This window comes from Monodelphis domestica, chromosome 2 (assembly GCF_027887165.1).
Source record: "Monodelphis domestica isolate mMonDom1 chromosome 2, mMonDom1.pri, whole genome shotgun sequence".
NCBI classification, from domain to species: Eukaryota; Metazoa; Chordata; class Mammalia; order Didelphimorphia; family Didelphidae; genus Monodelphis; species Monodelphis domestica.
The window spans coordinates 98461746-98477703 of NC_077228.1; the positions used below are offsets into that span (position 1 = coordinate 98461746).

A 15958-nucleotide genomic window follows, 5' to 3' on the forward strand; every position below is an offset into this window, starting at 1 on the left:
ATATTGCAAGTTTTGAGAAAAATGGAACAAAATCAGGATCAAAATGGCACATGAGATTGCATTCACAGATAACTTGATCTTGGATTTAATTAAGCACAGCTCATGTTTGAGAAATAGGAGGGTATGGAACCTGTTTCCTCTGTTCTGGTCAGATAAAACTTGAAGTACTTCAGATCTCAGAGCTACATCTTAAAAAGGAGGTTTATAAGTTAACAAATGCTCAAAGAAGGGTAACAGGATGGAAAAAGTGTTTGAGATCATATTGTAAGAGGATAAATTTAAGGGAATTTATTATTTTTTAAAATCAAAATATATTCAGAAGTAAATATCACATTATGACCCTAAGGAGTCACTATTTCTGCCATTTCCTGGAAAGGTACATACCATCTAAGGGTTTTTTTTTTATTCAACTCTGAAGCAGAATGAAATATTCAAGTTTACCTTATATATAAGGGAAGAAAAAGACTATCGGGTGAGTATAGATCTATATAACAAATGAAAAAAAAATCCAGTAAAGGTTAATTAAGTTACTCCCAAGGGACCTTTCCTCACTGATTCACCGTACAAAATGTTTAGACCTGCTATTGCTTAAATAATTTCACATACTCTAAATTGGTAGAAATGTCCTCATCAGGTGTTGTTTCATCTTCAGATTGATCACTTAGAAGGTCACAAGTTTGAATTGATGATGTATCTGCGACCTCTAAAACAGGAGCTATACTAGGTCTTCTGGTTTCTTTGCTTCCCTCTGGAGGAAGAGCCAAGTTAGGGCCACTAGCAGATCTACAGCTTGTATCTTGTAAGTCAATGGCCACAGTGCCTGAATCAGGAAACATAAAAATCCACAACTCAATGATCAGTCAAATTTCAATGACAGAGTTAATGTTCCATGTGGGATGAAAAATATTTGTAATGCCCAAGCTTCTATTTTAATAAATAGTCTTAAAATATTTGGTTAGTTTCTTTGGTTGCTTTTTTCCCCCTGTCAATGTGTGCTTTTGAGAACCTTTTGTGTTAAGTATGTCTTTTGAGTGTAGAAAATAAATACTTGTCCCAGACTTGATTTACAATAGATATTGAATATTTTTCCACTGCTCTTTTGGAAGAGACCATAGAAATGATTGAAAACCCAAGCTTTAAATAAATCTTCCCTTAAGGCACCATGGAAGGGTCACAAAGAGGCAGGGAGAAATAAGAGTCTAACCTTTCTTTTAAGAGACTGTCTCCTCTATGAATGAACTGGCTGGAATTCTGACTAATATTCCAGATTTCATAGATCCTGCAAGCAGTTCTATTGTTACATTTATTTCATATTGTTCTTCTTTGCACACTTTCTATTCCAGGCAAATGAGCCTACTAGCTTGGCCACATCTATTCCCCATCTCTGTCCCATTTTAAAAATGGCCCCTCATATCTAGAATTCAGTCTCTTCTCACCTCTGCCCCTTCAAATTTATGTCTTCATTCAATTACCACCTCCCATACAATGACTTTCTTGATTCACCCAGTCTCTAGTGTTTTCTTCTTCTTGAAATAAATTTGGATGACAGTATATATTTTACATTTTCTTATCTGTTGATTTAATGATTCAGGTTCCTATGAATCTTTTTTTAAGTTTTTAATTTTTTAAACCCCTACCTTCCACCTTAGAATCAATCCTGTGTATTGGTTCCAAGGCAGAAGAGTGGTAAGGGCTAGGCAATGGGGGTTAAGTGACTTGCCCAGGGTCACACATCTGGAAAGTATCTGAGGTCAGATTTGAACCTAGGACTTCCTGTATCCAGGACTGACTCTCAATCCACTGAGCCACTAGCTGCCCCCTCCTATTCATTTGTACCTACAATCCCCAGAGTCTACCACAGTTCCTTGAACAGAGGAGGCCCTTTTGGTTGAATTGCATGCTAGGGATGGTCATCATCACATTGAAGTTTAGATATAGATATAAAAATATGAAGATATATCAATATAGATATGTCTTTATTGATCTATCTACCTATATATAGATAATTAATATAGATGTATCTATAGATAGTACCTATATCTGTTGTCATCAGTGTTGATATATTTACCTATATCTGACATGTCAGTTCATGTGAGGTCATTAAAAATTAATACAATAAAAAATAAAATAAAAATTTGATTGAATCAAGTAGTTTTTACTGGGTATATGACAATAGTTGATAACAATTTACTTGCTTTTGAAATAATTATTTTGACAACCTATAGAAACATGGTTTCAAATATATTAAAATACTATACAAAAGCAGAACTGGTTTGTATCTAAATTTCATTGTGATTCATACCCTCTTAGGATAGCATAGGAGTTTAATAATTTAATCTCTAAGTCTGTTTTCCAGTACTTTTATCTACTATATTATGAAATTATTCTCTTACTGTTTTATGAGTGGGGTGATTTAATTAATTCAGTTAGGTGACAATCTTAATTTGTAACTAACAGCATATTTTCTAATGAAAGACATAATGGATTAACTATACAAATAAAAAGTACAATAAAAAAATTGTACACAGCATGTTTTAAAAAGTTTAAAAGCAGACAGAATTAATGAATAATAAATTAAAAACTCAAAAAATAAAATTCAATACTTATGTACAAATTTATGTTTGACTTTATAAAATGTATTGGGAATAACATACAACGTTATCTAATTAATTCATTGCCTAAAAAAGTTGTTTGGTAATTTAAGTGCTTAATGAATATGAATTGAATTAAATATTTCTTGAAAACTTACCCATACTGGCAATTATGCTATGTACTGGTAATCTAGAAGGTCCATGATAAAATGACCTTGATGCATTATTTCGTCTTAGTTGGTCTTGATTCTTAAATGCTGAGTTTTCTTCTTTGGTAATATTAATGTAAAAGCATGTGTCAGTAGCACTCATAATGTAACGTGGACCTGGATTTAGCAAAATGTTTTTGTTATCTTCTCTCCTAACACCAATCAAACAGACACCAAACCTTAAAATGAAAAGGGAAATATAATAATTTAAGAATTATAATTTAACAAATGATAAATGGTAATTTTCATAATATATTCACATTTACAGAGTTTCAAAACTCATCAATTTTCAAAATTCATAAGAGAAAGGGAGATCCTGTAGTTCAGACTCCTCCTATTACAAAAGAATAAACTGGGTCACACAGGGAGAAGTAACCATCAGAGAAGGCAATAAAACCCAGGTCTCTTAATTCCTCAACTAGGTCTTTCTGCGTGAACATACTCATGATTATGATTATGATTATGATTATGATTATTATACAGGTACTCATTACCATCATTAAAAAATAAATCCCTAAATGTATTCTTTTATAAAAGCCTATTATAAAAATAAGAAGAGATATATGGTACTACATAGAGGTATTATATTATATCTTCTTGTATGTGTCTGTATGTCCTGAGTTGACTCTAGGTTGTGTCATGTTAGAGGTCATAAAATAACAGAAAATAATTTCCATCCATATAAAGTCATTCTCTGAATCTGACTTAAAGGCAGAAAGAATATTCCCATTTGGATGAGAAGAAAGATGAATCAAATTATAATATTCAGCCACAAGAAATATCTCAGTATTGAAAATGTTTCATTTTTATGCTCATCTGCCTTCCCTTGAGAGATTAGATTTGAAAGGATTATATTCCTTTAGTTGATCAATTTTTAATTCCTGAGAGTATGCTTGGTTGTAAAAATGCAATTATGCTTTTATTTATTCTTTTTATGAAGAAAATTCCTCCTAAAATTTTAAACATTCTTAACAGTAAAACAAAGAATTTACAGGGATGACAGGATAGTTTTTTTTCGAAGCAACCAAGAGAACACAAAATTGAAAGGAACTACAATGTATCTTGATTCGGAAATCTGTGTATAAAAAATAAGATTCATTTATATTTTCAAACAATCTTAGCAACAGGAACATACTTTTTGTGTGCATGGAAAGAGGCATATGTGAAACTCTTTCCCTCATATTCAGCAAAAAATGTACTTTCTTCCATGATAATGTGGTACACTTCATTACCAGAGCATCTTCCATACATCTTCTGCCACTGTTCAGGTGACTGCTGACCCTCTCTGAAATACAAACAAATGAAGAACACATATACATGTGGTTAGTTTAATCTACTGCACAAATTCTTTATGGAAATAAAATGTATGGTAACCTTTTATAATCTGTAAGAACCTACAGTTATTATTTCCAAGAAAGAAGAAATACAGAAATGAAAATGTTTGACTGGATGACCTCCAAGTGACCCTTCCAGCTTTAAATGTATGTTCCCATAACCCTAAGTATATGTAGCCTCTAAGCAGATCAAAATTCACTTTTAAAGAAATGAACTGTACCAATTAATTAATGTCATATTTAAAGAAAATAAGGCAGTGCACAATGTGATTTTACATAACCCAAATAAAGTTGCCCTTATACTTCAAATATCCGGTGCTCCTGTTGAAATAGGATATTTCTCTTCAAACATGTCCTGCCCCATGTTCTAGCCCCACTGCCTTTGCACCCAGTATTCCCTCTGCCCAAAATGCTCACCTTGCCAATGCTACCTATTCTCAAGCTTTGTTCACTTTCTCTACATCCTTTAAGTTCCCCATAAACCTTATCCCTCTTGCTGATCTCCAGGAATCACTAAATCACTAAATTAGAAAGGAACTCAGATAACATCTAGTCCTACTTATAAAGGAAACCCCACTATAAAATGCTCAGAAGTCATCTTCTGGACTGCTTGAAGACCTCTAAAGAGAAAAAATATATTACCTTTTGAAGCAGATGATTCCTCTTTTTCTGAAGCCTATAATCTTATTTCTTACTGCAATTTCAGACAGTACTTTGCATTGGAGTTCTTTATGTGACTGTCTCATGACCCCTATCACAATAAACTCAGAGACAGAAAAGACTATGTATTATGTTCTTTAAACCCTCCACTTCCTAGGATATTGTCTTGTACGGCATAACAGTATAATAAAAAGTTTGATGACTAAATAATTGGTTAGGCGTATTCACTCTAACAATGAAATTAAGAGATGCATTGTTTGCATTCACTTTCTTATAACAGTTTCATAAGTACTTAGATATTTGTATAAAATTAATGTTTTCTAGAACAACTGGCAAATCCATTTAGTTTTTTTTTTTAGTTTTTGTTTCCTGGTTTCATTTACAGAAATAAGAATCAGAGAAATGAATAATTAGGGCCTCATCTTATCAATATAAGCACTATAAAAATTATCGATACATCAAGGATCTACAATTTTGTCAGGAAATAGGAAGCCCCTGTAAAAGAGGCACAGGACTTAATCTGCCAGCAGAACAGAGAGAAGCAGATCTGGCAAGCTGGAGAATTCTGCAGGAGTGGGGGAGGGCAGGAAGGAGAGAATTCTGGGAAAAGGAAAGGAAGTGAGCTGAACTGGACAGTTGGAAAGCTTCTTCTCCTTTCTGAGAAGCCATCAGGAAGGTAGACTGGGAGGATCTCTGAACCACCACTCATCTCCTCCTGGGAGTATTCACTTATTTATCTTGACCTAATAACTCAAGAAAATAATTAAGAGAATAGGATTTTAATTGGAAGCTATTCACTAGAAGAATGATTTCCTCCAGATCCCCTAAAGTCCTGGACTGGTTACAGTTACCAAGGCAGTTGAGAGCCAGGGCTTCTTCTAACTGACCACAAGGGGTCAGATCAGCAAAACCTGAGCTGCCAGACTTTTGGGAGAAGGGGTTTCAGTTATTCTAGATACCCCCTGCTCCCTCTTCCCTTCTGCCTCATTCTTAAATTCATCTGCCCTATCCCTTACCTTATTCCCTTAGAATAAACAAGGTCTTGGTGACCTTGGCTAAAAAGCTTGATACTTTAGCCTCTTTCTCCTTGGAAAGAGAATTTCATTTCCTTCCCCCCAAACTCGTCTCTCTCTAGATATGATGGAATCAGTCACTTGTTCTTATTAAACCTGTTTATTCTAAGGGAACAATTATTTTGATCAATTGATGCTTTCATATTTTCTTATCTGTAATCTTAGAAATAATAGCAACAAATTTAGTAGCAAATGAATGAACTATTGACTTTAATATTGTAAAGAAGATTAAGAGATTGATCCAGATGATCTTTAATGTTTCTTCAAAGCCTTAAGATTTCACAATTTTATAATTTTAAAACTACATTGAGCATGTACAATACTATGGAATAAAAGTCTAAGGGTATGAAAATACAATTGCTAGCTAGAAGCAATTTTCTCTCCAACTACCACACCAATATATGTGTAACTCCTCTTCATGCCAAGAATTAGATCTCTCTTTGCTCCTACATTCTGTTCTCTGTGGTTCCTTAATAATAAACCTAAATACCAAATAACTGATTGTAGTTTATGCCAAAATATACATTAATAAAAACATAACCAGAGTGAGTTGTAGGTTTTTATCTCTTAGATACCTATTTATTTCCTGGATTATTTCAAGTTAGTTCAATTAACTACATTGTCACACCAGTTTACTTTGATATCAGTATTTTGGAACTCATGAACTGTTTGTTTACTTCTGTTTATCATCTAATCCATCAGCCACTGTCTCCACAAATGGGGTTATTATGCTGTGAACATGTCCTAGATTTCTTGAGGGCAATTCCAAAGGGGCACAAGGTTCATTAAGTCTTAAAAACCTTGAGTATGGACTCCTTGGTGTCTCTGATCTTGAGAATCACCTTAGCTAAATTCAGAGGCTCTTCACCAAGTTAGCCAAAAGGTGCTGAATTTTTTTATCCTACTAATTTCTGAAGACTGTTTACTAAGTATTAGGGAAGATGAGAGTTGGATCAGTAGCAAGAGTATCCAGCAATACAGAAACCAGAGATCCTTGAATTAGCTCATATACAATTCTTTATATGAATTTCTACTGTTCTGAAGTTAAAGTTTTTTGTGTTTTTTTTTACATATCTCTCTATAAATGCTTACCTTGGGGAAAAAATGAACTTCAGTTAGCATTTTTAAACAAAGATGAAAGATACAAAATGATAATATACTATTACAGATCAAAAAGAAAAGTTCTAGGTTAGGAGTATATTGATTGTTCTTATTGGCCCCACAAGCCACCAGTTCTCCCTCATGAATTTGTACTGTTCATTCAACGTTTAGGTCAAATGTTATTTTCTATGCAGCTTTTTCTTAGCTTCCCACCTCACCATAAACTACCATCCCTTACTCCACTATGACCCTACCTTATCCCTTTCAGAAATGATCCCTTCTTCATCTGAATGATAACTTCATGACTCATTATTTTCAAAGTATTCTTGAATCTTGGTTATTTTTATACTTTTTTTTTCAAATCTTTCCTAATAGAACCTAAATCTTGGAAACAGGAGCTATCTTCATCTTTGTATTCCCCATAATATCTAGAGCAGTATCTTGTAGAAAGTTGCTACTAAATACATATTGGATGAAAGAATGGATGGGTGTGCTGATTTTATAATGGGTATTGATTGAAAATAAGAAAGTAGTGTCAAGTAGGTGATCAAAAGGCTATATATGTAATTAAAAGTAAAATGTGGCAGATTTAAATCTTTGCCCTATGATAGGACATTTCACCTGTTTAAAGTCTGCTTGGTTCCAGTTAGTTGTTTAAAAGGTTCCCAGGGTGCTGTTCTGCAAAGATCACATGAAGTACATCAATTTAAATATACTAGGAAGCTCTCATTTTATTTACAGAATAAAACATGCACATATTGATATAATATTGTATTCAAAATCACTTCAAATATTACAAATTCACATGGTATATTAGACAGTGTTAGATGGAGAGTCAGGAAGACCCAGGTTCAAATCCAACCTCAAACACTTCTGCAACTCATTTAAACTCTATTTCCTTTAAGTTTGTTCTTGTTTTAATTCATAAAATGGGAATAATAAATATACCTATCTCTGAAAGTTATTTTGATGATCAAATAAGATAATACTTAAGTGCTATGCAAACCTAAAAATCTTCTATAAATGCTGGCTACTATTACTATTAAGGAAGAATTTTATAAAACTGAAAAAAAAATCAGTGACAATATGTGATTGGAAGTTTACCTGTACTGAATTCTTCTGTCGGGATAAAATCCAACAAATAGTTCATATTTATAGTGTTTTACAAACTTTGACTCACATGAATCTCACAATAATCTTGCAGAGTACATTTTCTTATTTTATCTACTTTACAAATCAGTAAACTAAAGGGCAAATACTCTGCCTGCAAGACATACAATTAATAAATATAGAAGGAAAAATTCTAATTGAGGTCTCTCCTTATTATGTCCCCCACTATATTCATGCTTCTTTTTAATAAAGCAACAAATTAACTTCCCATAGATATTAACTGAATTTTACTCTCCATTCTTAGTTTCGCTTTTTTTTTTATTTATTTCTGGAAATAAAGGGGAAAGAAAGGAAGGGAAAAGTGGGGCATAGAAATAAAGATGTACTTTTGTTGAAACTCCTGAATGAGCATAATAAAGTCATAAGAAAGCATCTTTTACTCATATAAGAGTCTTCATATGTGTCTTTATTCTCAACTAACTTAAAAACATCAAGTTGTTCTTATAAATTACTAGTCCTAAAATTTACAAAGAAATCTAACAATTCCAAATGTCTTCCCTCTATTGCCTCTAGATGGAGCAATGAAACTGTTTTCTAAGTCTTAGGTGACAAAAATTCTATATTAAATATGAATAGAATAGTCAAGGGTCTGATTTGTCCAACTAATATTTTAAAACAGAAACCATTTCCTAAGAAAACCAATCGAAATGAAAGCAGTACAGCTTGGAAATAAAAACATTTTGTGCACATGAAAAACTCACCTTTCCTAGTTTTTTATTCTTCTGTATTACATATATATGTATGTATGTATGTATACATACATACATACATACATATACCTTTCTTAATAGTTGACCAAGTCTGACCATTAGAAAACTTATTAAGCACATCACTAAAGAGAGGGCAGGAGATATTTCATGTCCTTATATCATAAATGCAAATGCCCATTCTCTGACATATACCATACTTGCTCTTTCTTCAGCAATGAAATGGCTCTTGCATTCTTTATGAAATCACAAGCAATAGTTTGTTATCCCTCTATTCTTTTCTTCCCTGTATATAAATAAATAGTTAGATAGAGAAATATATATTTTAGATGCTCAGTTTCTGGAATTTAAGTAAGTTATGCCAAATAAGAATAAGGTCAGTTTGAACTCAAAGGTTTAACCAGAAACAAATGGATTGGCCAGGAAATGATATTGAGAAAGACATGCCCTACTCAACCAGTTGTTATTTCAGATGTTCAACCACCAAAGACTCAAACAGTGAAGAGAAAACTGGAGTAAAAAGATCTTATTTACTTATTGAAAACTGGAGTAAGAAGTCAGGTATTTATCCCTTATTAGCTATGTAAGCTTTAGAAAATCACACACTTCTCTGAACTTCATTTTTTTTATCCAATTTGATTCACATGAATATTCACAAATGTATTTCAGAATCAGTATTATATTTCTTGAAATTGTTTAACAAGTCTAATTAAGTCTTATCTTTTCTGTGCAAAAATGGTCTCACTTTCCTTTGGATTCTAATTTATTTTTGAGGCATTTTCATAATTTTCATTCATTTCTAGGGTTCAAATAGCAAGAAATTTGAGCTAAAATATAATCAGGTGCATTTTCTCTCATTTATTCTGGTGAATATCCCTTTATCTCTCAGTCATATGCATATTCATAAGCTTTAATACAGGAGGCCTTTCATCCTCTCAGATAGGATCATAGATTTCTAAATTTAAAGAAAATAAATTTCTGGTTCTAATTTTCAAAGACCTCATGTCCCTATTCTTGCCTTCCCTTATTACTTCAATTTCATAAAAATTTGTCTTCTACATCTCCTGTTTTCCTTCCTCATACTCCCTCCCACATGACAACTATCATATAAAGAATAATATTTAGAGAAAATAAATGACAAATTTACTAATATAAGTTTTCCTCATCTCTGCTCACATTATATATTTTGTGCATTTTTTAAAGTAAATCATCAGAAATTGGCTTGTCAACAAGGAAATGTCTCATCTTCCTTCCTATGTTTTCAGTTCATTTATTTCCAGCTTGTGCAAATTAATTTTATATTATTTTAAGTGAAATCTAAATAAGTTATTTTTCAAAGGGTTAGGGTGAAAGTAGTATAATGTATTACTATTTTCCATAAAAAGGACTCTAAAAAACCATTATCTGCCTCATTCAGTGCTATAAGTTATTAAATGTTTATATATGCTTTCTACTAGCTTTCTGAGGGACTATTTCTTATTCTTCTTTGGATATACCTAAGAACACAGCATGGTATCTTTTATAAAGTTGGAATTTATTTAATATTTATACTAAATGTTTCATTATCTTAGGTATACATTATTATGTAATAGTTCTACATGTTATATATTTGGCAGGATATAGTATAAATGACATTTATAACGTACTCTTTTGTAACAAATGAAACAAAATGCAAATACATATTGTTACTGAATCTATAAATCAATAAACATTTATCATTGTGCCAGTCACTGTGCTAAGTACTAGATGCTCCATGCATCTCATATACAAGTCCCTGCTCTATGGCCCAACAAAACATCTCAACTTCTGATTCAGCATTTGGAAGATATTGGTCAACAAAAATTTTGTGCCCATAATTTCTTAGTCTAAATATCTTGAGAAGCAATAGCCATGGTCTCTAAATTTCTTGGCAGAGAATCATATTCTCACATGCTTGTATCTATCTGTAAGTTTTTCTAAGTCCATATAGATAAAATATGATAAAAAGTGATTTCAGATGGATGGGCAACTCCTCATATACATCTGTGAGAAATGCCTGAAGTACAGAGAATTTAAACTATGTGTTCAGAGTCCCAAAGAGAGACATATCAAAGCGACCTGAGATGTGTCAAAGATTATATTTGAACTCAACTCTCTGATTTCAACACTGTTACCATATCTCATGGCTCAGACAAATAATGAAGATTTCTAAAAGCAAGTATGCCTCATATACATGTAGCCTATAGCAAATTAATGAAGACTTAAGCTTAGTTCACTTGATTGTACATACTGACTTTGAAACATGCCACACAGATGATGAAACTCAAATTAAATCTTCATATAATTGATATCAAAAGACAGATAGAATGTCATTTAAATGATCTAAAGTTTTGTTCTGATTTTGGCAGAATTTTGTTATATTCTGTCACATCCTGTCAAAATTTTAAAAGTTATCTATTATAACTATTCTTGTAAAAGGCAAATGAAATTGCTAATTATTCTTCTTAGTTTTTTTTTTTGGCAATCACAATGTTGTTTGATAATTTATTTGGTGACTTCAAAATAAATTTAATAAATCACAGCTTTTCACCTATGATTAAACCATTCATTAGCATATAATATTCTTATTTATCTTTTCATTTCTTAAATTATATCTTTACTCTCATAATAACAGTACTTCTTAATTTTAATCTCCATGTATCAGCAAATTTTAAATATTAGATAATTTTAAACAGTAAACACAAGGCTATAGAAAATTAGGAAAAATTGTTCTAATCACTCAAAATCATATACAATCACAATCTTATACAATGGTATGAGAGGAGAGAGAACTGAATTGAGAATGATACAATCTGCATTCTGATTTCCAGCTCAATTACTACTTCCTATGATGTTGGGTAAACCATTTAACCTCTTTAAGTTTTGGGATCCTTGCATATAATTTGAGAAATATTGCTAAAATGTTTTCTTCACCTCTTTTCTCTCTCCTAAAAAGAGAGAGTGCCCAAATCCTACATGTGGAGTTACAATTGACACAGTCCCATATTGATACTCTTTTATCTTTTCAAAAAACCTGATTGGTTCTCCTGGTTCTACTCATATCATTGTTTCCCCCTTCTCTTTATTTTGTTCTCTTTCTCTTTTCCGTTCTTCATTTCCTTCTTCCTCTGAATTTTTTCCCTTTTTCTCTTCTTCCTTTTCTGACTCATATTCCTCTTCTCATTTTTCTATACTTCCTACATGTGATTGTTTCACTAAATTTTGTATTCAGCTGTTTTCACTTCTAATCAAATTATCAGTGAAAGTTCTAAGACAAGAAATTATTTACAAGATATGATCTGAATTAGTAAAGGAGTTTCTAAACTTGAGAAATGAAAGTTTCTTAATGTGTCAGTGTATATGCTATATATCTAACTTGTATATGTTCCAAATTGAAACAACTTAATTGGAACTAAGGCTGCTTTTTTTTTTAATTGATCAAAATATATGAGGTATTTTAGTCTTGTGAGTTATCTTTTCTTTGAAAACTTTCTATTAATTCTTTTCTGGAAGTATAAATTCAGCTATGTAATTTTGTATTTTCACCCTTTAAAAATATATTGCATTTTGAACTTTTGCAAAATTCCTTATTAATTTTGCAAAGATAATCAAATATGAGAATAGTCAATGTTGAAAAACTTAGAGAAGGAAGGACACAAAAATAGTGCCAGTATATCTCTATCCTATAAAGCAATTTGGAATTATGCTCATGAATTGATTAAAATGTACAATTCTTTCTGTCCAAAGTAGGTATAAAGTTAGTAATAATAAAAAAAAAGTAGATAAATAAATGAATACTCCATATACACGAGTAGCATTTTTTGAGGAAATAAAGAACTGAGTAGGAGGTGGCCAAGGAAAGTAAGTGATCATTGAATGGAAAATAGTTTAAAAATTATTATGGGAGCAGTGAGATCTCTTGGTGGATTGAGAGTCAGGTTTACAAATGCAAGGTCCTGGATTTAAATCTGGCCTGAGATACTTCCTGGCTGCATGACCCTGGGCAAGTCACTTAACCCCCACTGCCTAGCCCTTACTATTCATCTACCTTGGAACCAAGACATATTATTGATGATAAGATGGAAATAAGGGTTTAAAAAATCATAGTACATTAATGCAATGGAATATTACTTTGCTACAAGATATAATGATTATGATGATTACAAAAAAGTATAGGAATACTTCTATGAACTAAGGCAAAGTGAAATAAGAACCAGAAACATAATATACATAATTATTACAAATAATATAAATTAATGGAACACCAACTATTAAATAATTAAAGCTCAATTCTATGAAGCTATAATGACCAAACTTTGTTTCAAAGAAAAGTTATGACAATCTTTTTAATGTCTTTTTTTTTTTTGCAGAGAAGGAGAACTATGGTTACATGATGCTGCAAATAATTTCAGACTTAACTGGTATGATAGTTAATCTTGATGAACTATTTTTTTCTTATACTATTTATTCATTTTTATAAGAGTTGACCTTTGGGGAGGGAGAAATATATTGGGAAATGTGATAAGAAAATAGATATAAATTATTTTCAATCAGTTGCCACTAAACTAAAGCTAGAAATTTGCAAACTGAATTATTGGCCTACACAGTATTTAGGAATAGTTTAGTACTGAGGTTTGTCAATTTGTTTATGTTTTTATGATAAAAGATTTCAATGTCATTGTTTTTCCTCTACAATCCTAGCTTAGTTTACTCATTTAAAACTGTTTTTCTGAGGAGGTCATAGCCTTCATCAGACTGCTCAGGGAGTCCATGAAAGAAAAATGTTAAGATCACCTGTTCTAAACATTGTGTTCAATCCAGAACAATAATGCGTCTTCTCTGAACAAGAAGAGAATTAAAATATCATGAATATCATAGACATTTTTCCCAGATTATGAAAATGGTCCCCAAATTCAGAATTTTAGAAAACATCTTATTTTTTTACCTTTATACTTCTTGTTTCCAATAGTGTGATATCTAATTATTTTCCTGTTTTTACATTCCTTCTGATTCTACATTAGCATGTTAGAGCATATTTTAAAACTTGAATTTCAATATTTTCTATAAATTTCTGTATCATCATAATTAAATTGTCAAGGTGTAAAAAGTCACTTTCCTACAAATGATTTCATAGCTCCTTTTATACTGTTTCATTTCTTGGAATAAAAAACTATTACATATATCATAAAAATCATGGGGCATGACAATAGAATTTTGAGATGAGTATCCACAAATCATATTAAAAAAATTGAAGTGTCAGATAATTGCACATACAAGTCAGTTATTCAACAAGCATCTATTAAGAACCCACTTTGTGCCAGGTGTAAAATTGAGATTTGAACTCTGGACTTCAATCCCCACAAGCCCTTGCTCCACTTCCCCAGAATGCTTTGTAATCTCACGCAATTCTGAGGTGGGCCGAGATCAAGGAAGGATTTAAGCTGATGGCAAAGGCTTTTGGTCTCTCTTTTGGACTTCCGTTATGGAGCAGAGTCGTCTCTTCCATGATGTGAGGTTATTTTGTCTAGGCCTCTGGCCTAGGCACATGTTTCTTACTTGTAAATTCTTTAATCCTTAATAAGCCTCTAAAAAATATAATACTCCTTGCAGAGAGAAACTAATTTCTACCTGCCTCAGTCTCCCCATATTCCTAAATTTTAACTGTTACACAGGTACTGTGTTAAATGTTGGGAAATCAAAGAAAAGTGAAAGACAATACCTTCTAACAAGCTTATAGTAAAATAGGAAAGAAAGCATGCAAGCAACTTTAAACAAATGAGACTTATACAAGCTAAACTGGAGATTGTCAACAAAGGAATAGTACTAGCACTAAGGAAAACTTTTTAAGAGGATGGGATTTAGTTGAGAGAAGGAAGAGAGAAGAGAGAGAAAATTTCAGTGGGGATGAATAATTGAAAATGCCAAGAATTGTGAGATAAGAGTATCTAGTTTGAGGAACAGCAAAAACACTAATATTGCTAGATGACAGAAGGAGGGAGGGAAAGATAGAAAGACAGACAGACAGACACAGAGACAGAGAGAAACAAAGAGTTAGAGAATAACTGAAACACAGGGACAGAGACAGAGAATGTATAAGGGGAGGACCAGAATGGGGAGTGTAATTAGTAAGAATATTGGAAAGATAAGGAACAAGTTATAGTCTAAATAACCATTCATTAAAAAAATAATAAACTAAGATCTGGGAAAAAAAATCTTTTGAGACTATTGTAAAAAATAAACTCGAATACAGGACTACAATCCCCACGAGCCTTTGCTCCACTTCCCCAGAATGCCTCGTAATCTCGAGAAGGTATTTAAGCTGATTCAAAGGCTCTCTCTTGTCTCTTGGACTTCAGTTTTGGGGCAGGCCTGGTTTTTTTCATAACGTAGGTGAGGTTGTGTCTAGGCCACTCTATGGCCTGGACACGTGTCTCTTATCCTGTATTTTCTTTAATCCTTAATCTTCAATAAACCTCTAAAAAAATATAATACTCCTTGAAGAGAGAAACTAATTTCTACCTGCCTCAGATGCCTCAGCCTCCCCGTTTCCCCTAAATTTTAATCTTTACAGTTGGCAACCACTAGATTGGATGAGAACTTCTCAAAAATTTTAGCCTAGAGAATTTTTTTTTAAAGCCACGATTCTCCAAGATGCTCTTTAGAAAACCATCTTGATCAGCTCCTGCCTGCGGCCCGCTCTGGCTCCTACTTCTGCTTCTGGCCTCTCACCTGGTACCTGAGCTGCGCTCCGGCTCCCGGCCCGACCCACCCCAGCAGTCTGTCTCTCACCCATCTGGCCTCCAACCCAGACGGCTCATCACCCAGATCCTTGGAGCAGATCGCTCAGGACTCATTGCGACCAGCTGGTAACAGTATTGGCCACATGGGTGGAGGGGAGAGACTAGAGGGAAAGGAGATGGGGTAATTTTCCCTTAGGCTAAGCCTCTGAGCAAACGGGGGTATATTGGCTCCACGTGGGTGGCCTGGGCTCCACGTGGACTGGGGCAGGAGGAAGGATCATATCAGGGGAGAGGGGAAAGAGAGACTAGAGAGAAGAAACAGAATTTTTCAAACAAAAACTTAAAAAGCAATGGG

The 15958-nt window shown here is 32.9% G+C and overlaps 1 protein-coding gene across 3 annotated transcripts in view; it reads right to left on the reverse strand.

Annotated features, from left to right (window-relative positions):
* Positions 1-15958, reverse strand: part of KCNT2 (potassium sodium-activated channel subfamily T member 2) — a 515262-nt gene that overhangs the window by 105892 nt on the left and 393412 nt on the right. For 2 of the 3 annotated variants that reach the window (XM_001376989.4, XM_007480998.3), the window contains exons 15-17: positions 3936-4085; positions 2750-2979; positions 607-820 (exon numbers count right to left, since the gene is read on the reverse strand). In XM_001376989.4, the coding sequence (XP_001377026.1) occupies positions 607-820; positions 2750-2979; positions 3936-4085 (594 nt within the window). Of the gene's footprint in view, positions 1-606; positions 821-2749; positions 2980-3935; positions 4086-7589; positions 7647-15958 lie in introns of all 3 variants that reach the window. The other variant, XM_056815678.1, reaches the window with a different exon arrangement.